At 34.6% G+C, this 17,371-nt stretch overlaps 1 protein-coding gene across 5 annotated transcripts in view; it reads right to left on the bottom strand.

Annotated features, from left to right (window-relative positions):
- The window catches only part of RIMS1 (regulating synaptic membrane exocytosis 1), a 409,384-nt gene that overhangs the window by 206,611 nt on the left and 185,402 nt on the right, over positions 1-17,371 (bottom strand). For all 5 annotated transcript variants that reach the window (XM_054721883.1, XM_054721881.1, XM_054721885.1 and 2 more), the window contains 2 exons: positions 9,187-9,400; positions 6,568-6,579 (listed from right to left, as the gene is read on the bottom strand). In XM_054721883.1, the coding sequence (XP_054577858.1) occupies positions 6,568-6,579; positions 9,187-9,400 (226 nt within the window). The remainder of the gene's footprint in view (positions 1-6,567; positions 6,580-9,186; positions 9,401-17,371) is intronic.

Raw genomic sequence — 17,371 nt, 5'->3', positions numbered from 1 at the left:
CTGTACCTACTAAATTGTGCCAAGTCAAATTCTAAAGCCCTCATTTTCTCTATCACAATACCTTACTTCACCAGTGTGATAGATGCAGTTAAACAATGGGTTTACATAATCTAAACATTTTCTTTTCAAAATAATTTCAAGGTGAATTAGAAGACAATTACTTCAATTGTTCATTTGATGTTTGATATAGTAATATTTCATTAAATATTCCAACTATTAAAAAACACAAAATATTACATTATTTTGTGTCTGTTCACATGTCTTAGGGCAAAGTGTAAAATTATCCAAAAAAAAAAAAAAGTCTTGAATAAAGCTTTTCTTTATATGGCACTAACCACTAATTTGAAATTACCATGCTCAAAAATAAAGGAAGTTATGACAATAATGTCTCATCATATAAAAATATAGAGAAATAAATTATTTTTAAAATAAAATGATTATAGAGTTGAAAAGTACAAAAGTCAAAATGAAAATTTGACTAGAGAGCTTTAACTGTAGATTTGAACTGGCAGAGAAAAAAAACATCATGAATATAAAGACAGATGAATAATGACTATGCAATCTGATGAAAAGAGGATAAATAATGAAGAAAATAAACAGAGCCTACGAGAAATGTGTGCTACTAACATGTGTAATAATAGTTGCCATAATGAGGAAAGAAACAGACCAAAAAAAAAAATCTAAGTAATAAGGGCCGAAAACTTCCCAAATTTGATGGAAAACATAATATATCCAAGAAACTTAAGGAATGTAATAGGAATATATTGAGATACATACCCAGACACATACACATCATAGTAAATGTTGAAAACAACAGGGAAAGAAAAATTCTTGAAAGCAGCAAGAGAAAATAAACTCATCATATATAAGAGAATCTTAATAAGATTAATAGTTGACTTAAAAAAACATTGGAAGTCAGAGGCTATGGGATAATATATTTAAAGTTCTAAAAGAAGGGGGAAAGCCTCTCCAATAAGAATCTTATATCCAGCAAAACTATCTTCCAAAAAGGAAGATGAAATAATGACAATTAGATAAACAAAAGCTGATAGAATTCATTGCTAGAAGACTCATCTTAAAGAGATATACCAAAGGACTTGTGGTGGTGAACACACAATACAGTATACAGATGATGTGGAATTGTGCACCTGATATGATTTTGTTAACCAGTGTTACCCTAATAAATTCACTGGATAGGAAAAAATAAATAAATAGAGCTGACTAAAACTTGAAAAAAGGAAAAAGAAATACCAAAGGAAGTCCTTAAGGCTGAAAGTGACACTAGACAGTAGTATGAATTCAGATGAAAAAAAAGAAAAAAAAAGCAATTTGTATTGGAGTAAGGAAGTGATAACAGATGGTAACTTGAATCCACAAGTAGAAATGAGAAAAACAAAAAATTGTAACTAAGAATGTTAATATAACAGATCTTATACATATATACTTGCTCTTATTTCTTGTTTTCTTTCAAAAACTTAAAATTATACAAAGTAATAATCATAATAATGCCTTGTTGGATTTGTAACATATATAGACATAAAGCAAATAACAATAATAGCACAGAAAAGGGAAAAGGGTGAATAAAGCTCTATAGAGTTAACATTTATATGTTTCACTGGAATTAAGGTAGTGGAAATATAAAGTAGATTCTGATAAATTAATTAAGATGTGTAGGGAAACCCTAGAGCCACTAAGAAAAAGTACTCAAAAATACTATAAAAAATCCCTGAAATAATTAAAATATGACTAGAAAATACTTATTTAGTGAAAAAAGAAAGCAGCAAAATAGGAACTCAGGTACAAAAAAAACCCTAAAAATAAAATGGGAGACATAAATACAATCATATCAATAATAATAAATAGGAGTGGATTAAAATTCAATCAACAGGCAAATATTGTCATGATGGATTTTTTTAAAATATCTAAATATGTACTGTTTATATAGGACACACTTTATATTCAAAGATAAAAATAGAATGAAATTAAAAGAATAGAAAAGGTCATACCATGTAAACAGCTACCATAAGTAGAGTTGGAGTGGCTATTCTACTATCAGAGAAAATAGGCTTTGCTCATGACTAATAATCTATCCCCCACTAGTGGCAGCAATAATAGGGAATCTATATATAATGAAATCTATTGGATGGCAGGCATCAAGGATATATTGAAAGTTAGACCGCAGAAATCAGAAAATCTGGTTGTTAGTCTTTATGCCTGTCTATTTGTTTGCATGCTAATAAAAGCTCACATCCCTCAAGAAAATGTCCCACGCACACTGAAAGAAGAACATACATTTAAAGTCTGGGCTAGAGTTTCTGTGTTAATTTCAGACCTACACCTGAATGGCAAAATGAACCTGCAACTTCTCTCTGCGTGTATAAAATAGTCTCTTCAATAGGCAATAATAAAAAAAAAATCTCTTAATTCGTGTGTACCCTAGGGATAGCTAGTCTAGCCAGATATTAGATTCCAAGGTATCTTAAATTTAACAGAGCTCCTGTTCTGATTGATTTATGTAGATTCATAAGTACTTACATAATTCTAATGTAAGGAAAATAAAGAATCCAGAGGGAAGAAGCTGAACTTCTAATACTTTGAAGATGCTTGTCCTTTAAGAAAAATCTATTCTTGAGAAATTGCTGACTTAGAAACATTTTTATTCACGTACCTAAGTCCACACAATCACAGGGGATCCTTGGAAATATCAAACTTTGGCTTAAAATCAGCCTTATGAAAAGCACAATGAGATATCATTTTATTTCACATGAAACAGGATCATTATTGGGGGGGTGGGGAGGGCAGACAAGTGTTGACAAGAATGTGGAGAAATAGGAACCCTCAAACATTGCTGTTCAGCTGGTTGGGAAAACACTGCATCAGTTCCTCAAAATGTTAACCACAGAGCTATTATGTGACCTGCAACCTTACTCCTTGGTATATAAAGAAGAGATGTTCACAAAAACTAGGGGCTTTTCACCATGGTATTACCTTTCGCTTTGTGAAAGCTCCCTTATACTAGAAGAGGCTACGTTTCTACGCCCTGCCGCAACTCCCTTAGTGCTACTATGCATCCGTGTTTAACACTGGCTTGTCAAATTGTAATTTCCAGAAACAAATCTTTTAAAGTGTATTAAACAGTGATTTCAGGTTGGGGGCAAAACAAGAACCATAAACTTCCTAATGATTATGGAATATTAGCAAACATTTCCAGAATAGTAATGCTACATGTAAGAAATTAAAATCCCATGCCCTTGAAAAACAATATAGCAAATTCCTAAAACAGATTTGGAATAAAAAATTTACAACTTTCTGAATTACTCAACATAAAAGTTTTTTACAGTTTGACGTTTTGCTACTCTCTCTGACAAGCACAACAAAATGAGAAGAGACACCTTGAGAAAGCTAAACTATTAAATTACTTAGAGAAAGTTCTCCCCTTGATCCACCCTAACATTTACTTATTGATATTTTTATCTATAGTTATAAACTTCCCTACGTAGGCCTATATTATATTTCTGGAAAGACTCTTTAATAGAACATTTTTGCAGAGAAATCATTGTCAAATCATGTAGAAAAATAAAAAGAGAACATGAAAGTGGGTCCAGGCAAACTTTTACAGATGCTTTTCTCAAAATAATGAAGTTTGAAAACTATGATCACATACTTCATCATGCCATGGACAAAATATGGGTAACTTTGAGAAGATTTTTCATAATAAGAATAAATATTTAATGTAATCATTCAAACCATTTTTAAAAAATGGTTATTATTCTACTGACTTGCTTCTCTTTATCTAGCCCTAGCAAGAGATTTTAAAAAATCATAAATTTGGTATTTAAGAGAAAAGTCTGTAAGGGTAAATTATGTTGTTAAGAATTGATCATCCCATAAATAACACCTAATGATTTTTTTTAAAAAGTCCAGTTACAAACTCCCCAATATCTTATTTCACCCCACCTTGTCTGTTATGAACTTTTTGTACAAAACTATACTTGCTTCATCAATGCATCAGTTAACATGATTTCTAAAAACAAACAGCAATTAAAAGCCATGAGGAGCCAGTTTTAAAAAAAATCGTAACTTATTAGTTACTATCTTGATATAAAAATGTATCTTTTACACTTGTTTAAAAGGTAGGTATATGCATCTTTCACATTTTGAAAGAATAAGAAAATTAGGTAGGGTTCCATTTTTCATAGTATTGCTGATGTTTATTACAAAATAGTCTTACCTTATAAAGCCTGACACTTTTTTGTGAAAATAAAGATTATTTAGAAATGTAGCAAGTTCATTTTTAGTTGCTGTATTCACAAATCAATCACCCTACCCCTGTCTCCCCTTCCCCCCAAAAAATACTGGAGATAATCATAATCAGTAAAGGACTGAATTTGGAGGATACAATTCAGTTTGTTTACTAACAGCTAAAGTGCTAATGTTATCAAAAGAGTTATCTAAATTCAATATTCTGCCACCAAATAGAGAGCAAAAAAGACAAAAGCAATTTAAACCAGCTGGGAGGACTTTCAATGAAGTAAATGATCATAATTTTACCTATGAGAGTGTGCACTTGTATAAAATAATCCTCTATTATAAGCTATTACCTATGTCAAATGCAAGGTGATTCTTTATGAGAGCCACTTTATTTATATGCAAGTACACAATCTTCCAAGATATTGTTAGATTTGATTCAGGCTAAGGGTGGTTTTAAAATAAAACACTGCCAGGATGCAAAATTTGTGATCAATAATACTTTTTGTTGGAGTTAATAAAAGGAAGAATTATGTTAGCTATGCTTAGATCAGATCATATACACTAGTATTGTAGTCACAATTATTCAGCAATTTAAAACTAAGTAGAATTCATTAATCTCATATTGATCAAGAAGGAGATTGCTTTAGAAAAGTGCCATTCTCTTCCCTTTCTACTCATACCAACACACACACACACACACACACACACACACACACACACACACACACACACGTAAATTATAATTTCTCTACCAGAAATGAAAGAGCTCAGAGAAATAAGAATCACCAATCAAGTAATTTAATATTCACTTATTTTCTTTAACACAGGTAAGACAAGAGCTGGCTTCAGTGTTCTTGGATGAGAAAGATAATTCATTGAACAACCTCAAAAGGCTAAAAGCTTTTTAATAAAAATGTGACATATGACAAACTACTTAAAAATAAATGGTTGATATATGCATACTAATCAAGAGAAGAAAATACCTGAAAGTGATGGTATTTTACAGGTAGTTCTTCCCTATTTTTAGCCCGAAAACCACAAAGTCCACTTAAACTCTCATTGCAATGTCAGTAACCATAATAAGCACAAATAACCTGTCGTTATGGGAAGTGTTGTCAAAGGGACAATGAGTTGGGCCAGGCCTGCAAGAATAGCTGAGGTCTTAACACCAAGTGCACATAACACCAGCATTATTATTTACTTAAACTTTTACTAGTTAAAGGAATTAAACATTATCTGTTTTTGAAGTGGACTCATCCAAAATAATAATATTCATGACACCAAAGACATAACATTCTAATTATATTTTTTTCTAATACAGTATATTTTACATTAAAATAAAAGCCCCCCAAATGATCTCATGTACCACTACTGGTAAAGACAAACACATTTAGTGAAAGCAAACTAGATAATTTTCAGTCTGATTTCTTTTTCACAGAAAAACACTGCTGAACATATACTAGCATCAAATTTTAAAACACACTTAATGTTCAATTTAATGTCATGCTTGCTACTTATGCACAGCAGTACATCATTTAAACTTGGAAACAGTTGAACAAAGGCAGCTGAGTTGATATATTGAACCCCAAATACTCACTGTCTCAGTCTCATATTGGGAAATCAATGAGCTATGGAGAAATTGTAATTTACACCAAATGAAAGTGTATAGTGTACACTCAAAGGACAGGCTGGCTGAAGGTTCTACTTGGATCCTATCTTCCTGAGCATAGCCTCTGTGGTTTCTACAGCAGATAAGAGTTCAAAGGGACCTTTCATTCCCCTAAGGTGTGATTTCTATGCAGGAGGGAGAAGAAAATGGTATAAAATGTGGTTTAATATGACAACTCTGTTACTTGTGTTCTATAGAAAAATCACTTTTTGGAGCTCTTGATTTAAATTACATCCATTCTCTTCACTAAGTCAGTTCATTCCATTCCTTCACAGTAAAGTTTCAAATGACCTACCTCTGCATCTACTGAGTGCTGAGAGAGGTCAAGTCCCTTAGACTTTATTGCTCCTGACATCATCAAAACTCAGAGAGCTAAGAGGACATATAAGTTCATAATGGTTTAAATTATATTAAATATCACCATTCCCATGAACGGAAACTACCCAAACTTTACCTATTAGTATAAACTCTGTAATGTTCCTAGATATTCATTTTATTATTTTCCCCATGAGAACTGGGAATGAGCTCTTTCTAGCATATAATTTGTTTGTGAAATATAGTGATTAACAATACTAGGTGAAACATTCACTTAATAAAGTTCACAACATTATATAACAAATGATAGAAAAGAAATCATGGATTCTAACCACTTTGTCCTCCTTTGGGAAAGCATCCAAGGAAGCAGAGTAAAGAAAGAAGAAAGAGAGGAAGAGAAAAACAAAAATAAAGCATATATTAATAAATAGATTTTTAAGAAAAACAATTATATGTCACTCTTAAGTATTAAAATACAGGTATATTGAAAATTAAATGTTTACTCTTCCCTCCAAATAGTCATTGTTCAATCTTTCATTGAAAATGCATGTATATGGATCCTGCTATATGCTAGATACAAAAGTTGGGCACTATAATTTCTAAAATTTTTAGAAATTGGATTATGAAATATACATTTAAAACATTCTTCAGAAAGAAAGCTTAATTCACTAGCATAGTCTACCTATTATTAAAAGATACATTAAAATGTGTGAATAATTTTATCAAATTTGTATTAAAATATTTATAGTTACAAATTGAAAAAAATCTAAGAATGGGAAATGTTTGTAATAAGTAAAAAAATACTTTGTTTTAACCATAAATTATTCCACAAGCAATATTTATTTGTAATACACATTTCAACAGTTAACTATCATACAAAAAATAATGTTTTACATTTTTTGTCTTATGTTCAAAATTAAATAGTTTAAGTTGTGTGTGTTATTTTTTTTTTAATTTTGTTCTTTTGGATATTTTTTCCAAAATTGGATTGGGTTTAGTAAAGATGGATGAAGTACATTAGGAGAGAGTGTCTACTCCAAAGTAGTCTCTCCTAGCTCAATTTTCTTTAAACACCTTTCCTTTTCAAAACATGAGTTTAACCCTAATATTTTAATATATCAATTATTAACTATATTTATATTAGTTTGCCTCAAACTTACAATGAAAGGTTAAACACATTCAGCCAGCATTAACACTCAGCCGATTTGCCCCCTAAAATATCATTCCCAGGTCTGGTTTGTGAGAATTCATTCCAAAACAGTATGTTTAAGAATACTAAATAAAGGAAAATTAACAAATAGGTCTTGCACACTTTTTATGTGCCAGACAATATCTTAACCCAAGGTTGTTCTAGAAAGTCTTTAAGGTGGCATACAACTTTTAGAAGTAAAAAAGAAAACTTACATGGCTATAAGAATAAAGCATAAAAATATGCATTTCATGAAGACCTAATTTTAACTATCTTAATTGAATTATCTGTCCAAGGCCACAAAGATAATAGTAGGCTCACGTTAAAGTATAATATCTATTTTACTGAATGCCTTAATTCTACTGGAAAATATTTTAGAATGCCCTACCTACTACTCAAATACACTCCCCAAAAATACACTGCTGATTGGGATGTTCAGTGCAATTTTAACACTGATTTTCCAAATTAGGAAGATTCAAGAGTGCCTAAAGCACTCCTGTTATTTTTAAATATAACTTTGTACTAAGTTAAAGTCTATACATGATTAGATAATATGTGAAATTCTTTAAACTAGCAATGGGAATTATTTAGGTATATGATAATCTTCTTTAAATTTTATCTTTTTATTGTAAGTATTAATGATGTCCCCCTTTTTCTCCTATTGACCCCTTGTACCCCCCCCCCCCTTTCCAGGCCTTCACCACACTATTGTCTGTGATAATCTTAACTTCTACATTACATTGAAGGTCTGTATCAAAGAAAACTCATACAGACATCCCTATAAATAATTCTACTGTACTAATATTTGGAATATAATAAAGTACAACATTAAAACATGTTCTAAACTAAATACTTATTATAATTAATATTAGCATCTTATTGCCTCAAAATTTTGAATATATTTAAAGTACTGGCAAAATGGAAGAGTAGCTGTTATGTAAGGCAACTAAGGAAACTACATCAAGTGAGACTATATATCATAGAGAACAAATAAGTTTTTAAAAAGCACATTAAAAATGCTTTAACATACTCTTTAAAAATTTGAATAATTTCCATGAGATAAAATAAGCACTATATTTCTTTAACATGATATGAAATTACATTACATTTAATGTCATACAGTTTACTTTGCATTTTACCTTCATTCAATCTGAAACCAATGTTGCAGAAACTAAAGGAGCGTTTTGTTTTATTTTGTTTTTTACAAGAACTGGCCATAACTTTCAAGTTTTACAACTCATGATACTATATCTACGTTTACTGCATTCTTCAGGAAATAAATTTACTTTTAAAGATAAATCAGTTGATTCTGACTGGGAATAATTTATTAATATACAACATATCGCCCTGGCCGGTTTGGCTTGGTGGATAGAGCACCGGCCTGCGGACTAAAGGGTCCCAGGTTGGATTCCGGTCAAGGGCACGTGCCTGGGGTTGCGGGCTCGATCCCCAGTAGGGGGCAAGCAGGAGTCAGCTGACCTATGATTCTCTCTCCCTCTCTTTCCTCTCTGAAATAAATAAAAACATATATTTTTTTAAAAAAGATACAACATATAGAAACTATCTTTTTATGAATTATTTTCATCACTACCACACTACTGTGAATCTTATGAAAAACAAGAAAACGAAATGGGGAGGGGCATATTCATGTGTACATTTATGCACACGTTTGCTCTCTAACACGCAGGCTTTATTTCTGCTTGGGAAGCGTACAGATTGGTATCCACATTCAACATTTCGGTCATACCCACAGAATACTCACGTTGTTCGATCGCAGAGACACGCGGCCTCCGCAGCGGGCACAGAATTTGGTGCGGCAGTAGGAGCAGAGGTGGCCGCACCCATCAGCAAACTTTGTTTTGTGACAGATGCCACAAGTCGGAGCATCGTCTTTGTGCTCGCCCTGGTAACGCCGTGCTTCTTCCCCTATTTTTCTCACTTGTTCCTTATAGCTTTCAAATTGTTGATGCAATCTCCTGGCAAAAGAGAGAATGGTAGCAAACTAAATAAATGATGGAAGACAATCCCCCCCCCCCCCATCACCCCAAACAGAATAGATTCACAGCTATTTGAGCTAAAGCAAAACATAGAAAGCAACTTACCCACTAATCTTAGCTACAAAGGTAAGAAATGCATTAGCATGTATTCTATTAGTCCCAATTTTACCTGCACTGAACCACACAGGTGTCAGTAGACTCTATAGAATCACTGTTTGTTCCCAACAGTGGTATGCATGTACCCGCTCCATGCCTCTGCCTCTTTTAGGCAGGTGGCTTTCAAAGTATTTCAACTACGTCTCAACACCTTCCACTCCTGTGTGTATATAACTGAAGCAAAAGTTATGCAAAATGCTCAGCCTAATAACTATATATGGTGTTCTCTATCTTATTCTAAATTTAATACTGATTGCTATCTTTCAAAAGTGTCACAGTAAATTGATTCCATAATCCATTATGTATGTATGATCCATACTTGAGGGGAAAAACCTTTAAACTATGTTGCTAGGCAATCTGTGTTCTACAACGTATCTTCCTTCCCCGCCTCTTCCTAGAAACTGTGTATTTTGCTTCAAGTATTTGATAAAATATACAGAATGATAGCTTACACATTATATTTTAACGTAGCGGTTCTCCCAAGTCTCATTGAATGTTCTAAACCACACCTTGTAAATATTCAGATTTTTACATGCCCCACCTCTACAGTTAATATGATTCAAGTTCCCTCCCCTCCACATTGGTTCAAATCCCTCAATCTTAAATCGTTACAAGTAGAAACCATTAGCTGTTCTGTATAGAACATTAGGATATCCAGTGACTCCGCAGTGAAGGGATGCCTTAGTTTTATAAATGAGAACAGAGAGAGTCATCCTAGGCCTAGCCAACAGTCATTGGCTATTACCCCAAAAGAGAAGCTCCTGGGAAGTGGCTAATCAAATGCATCTGTGTATCAGAGCTCCTTTGCTGGGTGTGAGTATTCCCTAGGACACAGAGCACACACATGCTCTTTTTCACTCAGGAAGTTAGCTTGACCCTCCCCATCTAACATAACTGTGGGGAACGGGCACTCCCTGGAAGCAGAACCAAGTAAGTTTAGTCCAAGCACTGCACTTGAAGTACTGGGGTTTCATTATGTTTTCCTTTTGACATCAATAGCTTTTGAGCAGAAATTTACTGGTTACTTTTAAAATTCTGAAATACCTTTCCTGCTTCGCCCATTGACACTTTTTTTTCCTAGTTAATTCCCATAATTAAAGCACATAAAGTACTTTAGAATCTGAAACCTTTTCAACTTAAAGACTAGTTAATTTCAGTTTATAGAAGGATATAGGGATATGTTATTTGATAAATGCAAGAATACTTGATCAATTTATTGAAGTTATTGGATACATTACATTAAAAAAGAGCATAGCACAGTAAAAAAGAACTGTGGGTATCTATTATTTAAAAAGTAACCATACAAAATAACACTGAAAATCTTAAAACTTGTATTAAAGAAAATAATTATTAAGGAGTAGGAGTAAGAAAATACCTCAAACCAAAGAAACAGAAATAAATGCTAAGTGTAGAGGGAGTCCATGAATTAATATTTATTGTGAGAACCACCTAATCAAATCCACTTAAGAAAATACAAAAGAAAAAACAAAAAATAAATTTACAAACAAGGACTCAATATCCTGAAAAATTATATTGCCACACATGCTGGGAAATATTTAAAAGAATACTTTTTAATTTATGTTTGAATTGGAAAGAAGGTATGGAGATCCTCGAAGGAGAACAATGAAACAGGAGCAGTCATTCAGAAAGGTAACACAGCTCTGACACAAACAGCTGCCCTAGCAACATGTACTGGGTCTCTGTGACCAAGAACATGTTTTAACTTTTGTACAAGCGACTGCAAACAAAAATTTAGTTATGTAGCCACCAAAAGTATCTGAAATAGAGCATACAATATCCAAACTAGAAGAGGGAAAAACATGGAATGAGAAGAAAAGCATTCCAAAGAAGACAAGAAATTGAAACAAACATATACAAAGCAGGACAATTAGAAGCGATGGTATGCGATGGCAGACACAATCCAGCACATCAGGAACCACAGTGACTACAGCATCATTGAAACACAGAAGTCATCACATTAGATTTTTCAAAATTTATTTTTATTGTTGAAAGTATTACAGATGTCACCCATTTTCCCTCCATTGCCCCTCTCCACCTGGTTCCCACCTCACCCCAGGCCTTTACCACGCTATTGTCTGTATCCATGGACTATGCATATACGCACATAAATTCTTCGGTTAATCTCTTTCAGGCCCCCTGCCCCTTCCTTCTGAAATTTGTCAGTCTGTTCCTTGCTTCCATGTCTCTGGACCTATTTTGCTCATCAGTTTATTTTGTTCATTAGATTCCACATAAATGAGATCATATGGTATTTGTCTTTTTCTGGCAAGTGCTCAGCAGTAGATGAATGGATAAAAAAGCTGTGGTATGTATACACTATGGAATACTATGCAGCTGTAATAAAGAAGGATCTTTTACCATTTGAGATAGCATGAATGGACCAGGAGATTATTATGCTAAGCAAAATAAGCCAGTCAGAGAAAGACAAATACTATATCACATTAGATTTTTAAAAATCAGTTAAATAAGGTTTAGAGGAGCTATAACCAAACTATATAGGCACAGAATGTTTGATATAAGTGGTTGAAAAAATATATCCCAGGGAAATATTAACAAGAAAAATACCGCCGAAACCGGTTTGGCTCAGTGGATAGAGCGTCGGCCTGCGGACTCAAGGGTCCCAGGTTTGATTCCGGTCAAGGGCATGTACCTTGGTTGCGGGCACATCCCCAGTAGGGGGTGTGCAAGAGGCAGCTGATCGATGTTTCTCTCTCATCGATGTTTCTAACTCTCTATCCCTCTCTCTTCCTCTCTGTAAAAAATCAATAAAATATTTTTTTTTAAAAGAAAAATACCAAACATACATTATTTAAGGCAAAAGCTTTACTATAAAGATGTTAACCTACTATTTAAAAAGTATTAATTTCATGTTGTACATGACAATTCTAAACTTGAGTGCATATAATAACATACAAAGTAAAAAAAAAAAAAAAAAAGATAAAACCACTAGGACAGAGAAATCCATCTTCATTGTAGGATATTTTACTCACTTCTCTCTCTGTAATCGGAAGACCAGGCATATAAAAAATAAATAATGATAGAGGAGAGTTGAACAACACAATCAACAAATTTAGATATGTACATATCTTCCCAGGAGACTAAACTTGTTAAACTTGATGAGTTCTATATTTATTGTACTCCCAAGGGAGAATACATATTGTTTTCATGCTGATATGAAATTTTTCCAAGCCTAGGCTTCAAAAGTACTAGAAATATTTTATCTCTTAAGCTGAATGATGGATGCATGAGGTATGCTTTATTCTTTTCTTTGTCCTCTTTGTATGTATGAAACATTTCATATTAAAAAGAAAAAATGCAGCTCTATCTCATCAAATATCACTAACAAATAAGTGCCATAAGAATTGAACAAAATGTGACATTATTATGTGTAAAATAAAGTTGACCACTTATGCCATCTAATTAATTTTAAGAGGATCTGCATATGTTTAAACAAATAATAACTGTATGAAGAAGATAATCTTATTATTCCCATTTTACTTTTTGTCCTAGGCTTGCTTTTCCTTTCTATCTGAATATATTATTTTAAATTCACATTCTTCAGACCTTACATTGAGTTCACATAAAGTATGACAATAAATATGGATTTAACATGAAAATAAAAGGTTTTCTGGACTCAGGAAAGTGTTATTTGTCAGATAATGCCAATTTTTGGTCATGGCTAATGAACAAGAGCTGACCATGGAAAAGCAAAAGTTTTGCAGATGAACTCATGCCATGAAACTTCTGTAGAGCAGGGACTTGCCTCCTGCTCACTCACGAGAGGCATACCTCGTTTTACTGTGCTTCTCAATATTGCATTGTTTACAAATTGACGGTTTGTGGTCATCTTGCATCCGGCTATCAGCACCATTTTTTTCAACAGCATTTGCTCACTCTGTGTCACATTTTAGTAATTTTTGCAATATTTCAGACTTTTTCATCATTTTTATTTTTGTTATCGTGATCTGTGATCAGTGACCTTTGATGTTATTGTTGCAATTGCTTTAGGGTACCACCAACCATGCCCATATCAAACAGTGAACTTAATTGTTAAATGTTGTGTGTGTTCCATCTACTGGCCATTCCCCCATCTCTCTCCCTCTCCTCAGACCTCCCTAAACTCTGAGTCACAACAATATTGAAATTTGGCCAATAATAACCCTATGATGGCCTCTAAGTGTTCAAGTGAAGGAATAATCACACATCTCTCTTTAAATCAAAAGCTAAAAAAATACTAAGCTTAGAAAAAAAAAGGCATGCCAAAAGACAAAACTGGCTGAAGGCTAGGCCTGGTGTGCCAAACAGTTAGCCAAGTTGTATATGCAAAAGGAAAGTTCTTGAAGGAAATTAAAAGTGCTGCTCCAGTGAACACAGAAATGATAAGAAAGCATAGCAGCCTTATTGCTGATATGGAGAAAGTTTTTGGTGGTCTAGATAGAAGATCAAACCAGCCACAACATTTCCTTAAACCAAAGCCTAATCCAGAGCAAAGCCCTAACTCTTCTATGACGGCTGAGAGAGCAGAGGTTGGTTCATGAGGTTTAAGGAAAGAAGCATCTCTGACACATAAAAGTGCAAGGTGAAGCAGCAAGTGCTGATGTAGATGCTGCAGCAAGTTATCCAGCTAGGATAATTAATGAAGGTGGCTACACTTCATTAATCCTGGAAGAGTTGCTTCTTACGGATGAGCAGAGAAAGTGGTTTCTAGAGATAGAATCGACTCCTGGTGAAGATGCTGGGAAGAGTGTTGAAATAATAACAAAGGACTTAGAATATTACACAAGCTTAGTTGATAAAGCAGTCACAAGGTTTGGGGGATTGACTCCAATTTTGAAAGAAGTTCTATGGTGGGTAAAATGCTATGAAACAACATCACATGCTACAGAGAATTCATCTGTGAAAGGGAGAGTCAATAAATGTGGCAAAATTCATTGTGGTCTTATTTCAAGAAATTGTTGCCCTAACTGGTTTGGCTCAGTGGATAGAGCATCTGCCTGTGGACTCAAGGGTCCCGGGTTTGATTCTGATCAAGGGCATGTACCTTGGTTGTGGGCACATACCCAGTAGGGAGTGTGCAGGAGGCAGCTGATCGATGTTTCTCTCTCATCGATGTTTCTAACTCTTTATCCCTCTCCCTTCCTCTCTGTAAAAAATCAATAAAATATATTTTAAAAAAAAGAAATTGTCATAGCCCCCCAACCCTTGGCAACCACCACCTTGATCATCAGCAGCCATCAACATCAAAGGAAGACCCTCCACCAGCAAGATGGACTTGCTGAAGGCTCAGATGAGTGTTAGCATTTCTTAGCAATAAATTATTTTTAAATTAAGGCATGCACATTTTTTAGACATTGCACACTTAGACTACAGTATAGTGTAAACATAACTTTTATATACACTGGGGAAACCCCAAAATTCATGTAACTCATTGCAATATTTGCTTCATTAAGGGAGGTCTGGAAATGAACCCCAAACGTCTCTGAGGTATGCCTGAAATAACTTCCATTAATTTTCAATTCCTAAACATGATTTACTGCCAAATTCTCTTTTCTCAAGCCACTATGTCCTCCTGAAAGACTCAAAATTCTTTCTTGATGATTTGTGAACACAGTGCTGGTTTCCTGAGTGCAGGTACAGCTCAGCCTGCGGGGTCTCCTGAGCTGAGAGAGGTGAGCAGGCAGCAGTAGGTCCTTCTCCATTAGGCCACAGCAGGACAGTTTGTAAGATGAGGTTTCCAGATTTGAGTTATGAGGGTGAGGTCTCTAGATTCTCTCTTTCTGCATGGAACAAACATCTTAGAGGGGTGTTCTCTTCCAGTCTTCTGAAAGTGTGAGAAAAACCCAGCCCACAGAGTGGCTCCGATGTATGACGGGCACTGGGGACAGTGTTCTCCTCCCAGAGGGATGTACCCATGGCAGCTCTTTGCCAAGAGTTTTACCTCACAATTCACGAAGCCATTCACACAGCCATCACTCCAAACTCTACCAGGATTCACATCCTCCCTACGCCAGGCCTTGGCGGCCTGCAGCCATTTGTACCTTCCTCTCACAGGTAGTTAAAGTTCCTTCCTGGTTTTGGCAATAGGCCATGTTTATACTACTGGTTTGGACATCACAGAAGGGCATAAAATGAGAGAAGAAAGACTATGCTGTTTACCAACCCAGAACTCTCTGACATCTTCAAATCTTCACAGGCTTCTTCCTCTGCTTACAGATAGGACTCCCTTCCTTCCTCTGCACTGAAAGAACAAGTCCAACCCAAGTCCCTGCCAACCTGTCCGACTCATTTCCCAGCGTGCTCCTTTTTTATTTAGCAGCAGGCATTATAAAAAAGAAAGGAGAAAGGGAAAAAGGGAGAAAGGGAGGAAGGGGGATGGGGAGGGAAGAAGGAGCCACGGTCATTACTCTACTTCCTGAAAATCTACTTGCTCTGTAACCTTTTGCAATGCTGCACTGAGCTGTCTCTTAAAATCCAACCTTAATACCCTTTTTTCAATTTGTATTCTCCTTACATTACTCTGCTATCTCACACTGTCAAGATGTTGTCCTCACAATAAAATGTGCCTTTGGAATCAGGATACTGGTAGTGAAACCATAAACAGCATATTTATTTTTTGTATCTGATGTTCTAATGCTTTAATCCATATCAAATATGTGACAGTGTTCTATTATGAATAATGAATGGAAATGCATATTTTATTACATGTTATTACAGTAAATGCAGGACTGCAAGTGTAAAATCTTTTTGTGAAATTTATGTGTACATTTCAATTTTAGAATTAACAATATATTATTATTGATTAGGTAGGTTGACAAAATATATGATCACAAATCTCAGATTTAAATGATCTACACAGGAAATGCAGAGTGTTATAAAATATGCAATGCTTTTAAAAGGGAATCAGTGATATAGAAACCTTGGTTTTATCCCTGGGTGTTTTCCATTGTCTCACTATGCAATAATCATTGCATGATTTTAACATCTGTGCACTCAACTCAAGAAACTCCAAGATTCCAAATGTAGACAAGTTGGGTGATGAATTGCATACATTTGAAGAAAATAAAGATGAATACCTAAAAAGCTTTTTACCATCCTCTAAAAAACTAAATGTCATTCTACAATGGAAAATAAATAATTTAAACAGGAAATTATTAATGACATTCTTACCAATTAATAAGTATTTGCTGATCATTTATTATAAATAAGACACACAGAATGATGCTAAGTGACTGGTACTAGTGGAATGGAGAGAAATCACTGTAATTGGCACAGCACCTCACGTATTTCTATTTTGTGTTTTTCCTTCCTCCATCTGCAAAGTGACCAGGAGCTAGAAGAAGACAATCCACCTTTCTTCCTGGCTTTCCTTTGAGAAGTCTAGGCTAGACTTTCTAGGAGGAGGTTGGGGATGGGAGCTAGTGCTTTGAAGTTCCAAGAGCTTAATCAACAGGTGCTGAGGGAAATGAGAGCTTTTCCCACAATGAAGAGAGGGGCAGAGATCAGAGCAGTTGGCACATAACACCTTCAATGGGGAGAATTGCTTTGGGATGTGAATACAATGGCGGGAAGGCTTGGGTACTGAAAACCAGAGGCATGGCCTATGTGTCCCTTCCCAACCTTGGCAAAGAACCTATGGAACAGGGCACCAGAAGGGCCCATGAAGTTAGTGTCATGGAGACTGAAGCCAGGAATGTTCTTCAGAGAATGTTGGGTAAGAGTCTCCAAAAGACCTAGAGGATGTCCAGGAGAGAACCCTGGTAACAGAAATGAAAC

This window comes from Eptesicus fuscus, chromosome 10 (assembly GCF_027574615.1).
Source record: "Eptesicus fuscus isolate TK198812 chromosome 10, DD_ASM_mEF_20220401, whole genome shotgun sequence".
NCBI classification, from domain to species: domain Eukaryota; kingdom Metazoa; phylum Chordata; class Mammalia; order Chiroptera; family Vespertilionidae; genus Eptesicus; species Eptesicus fuscus.
Note: the sequence above shows the minus strand (reverse complement) of the source record. Positions and strands in the feature narration are given on the sequence as shown.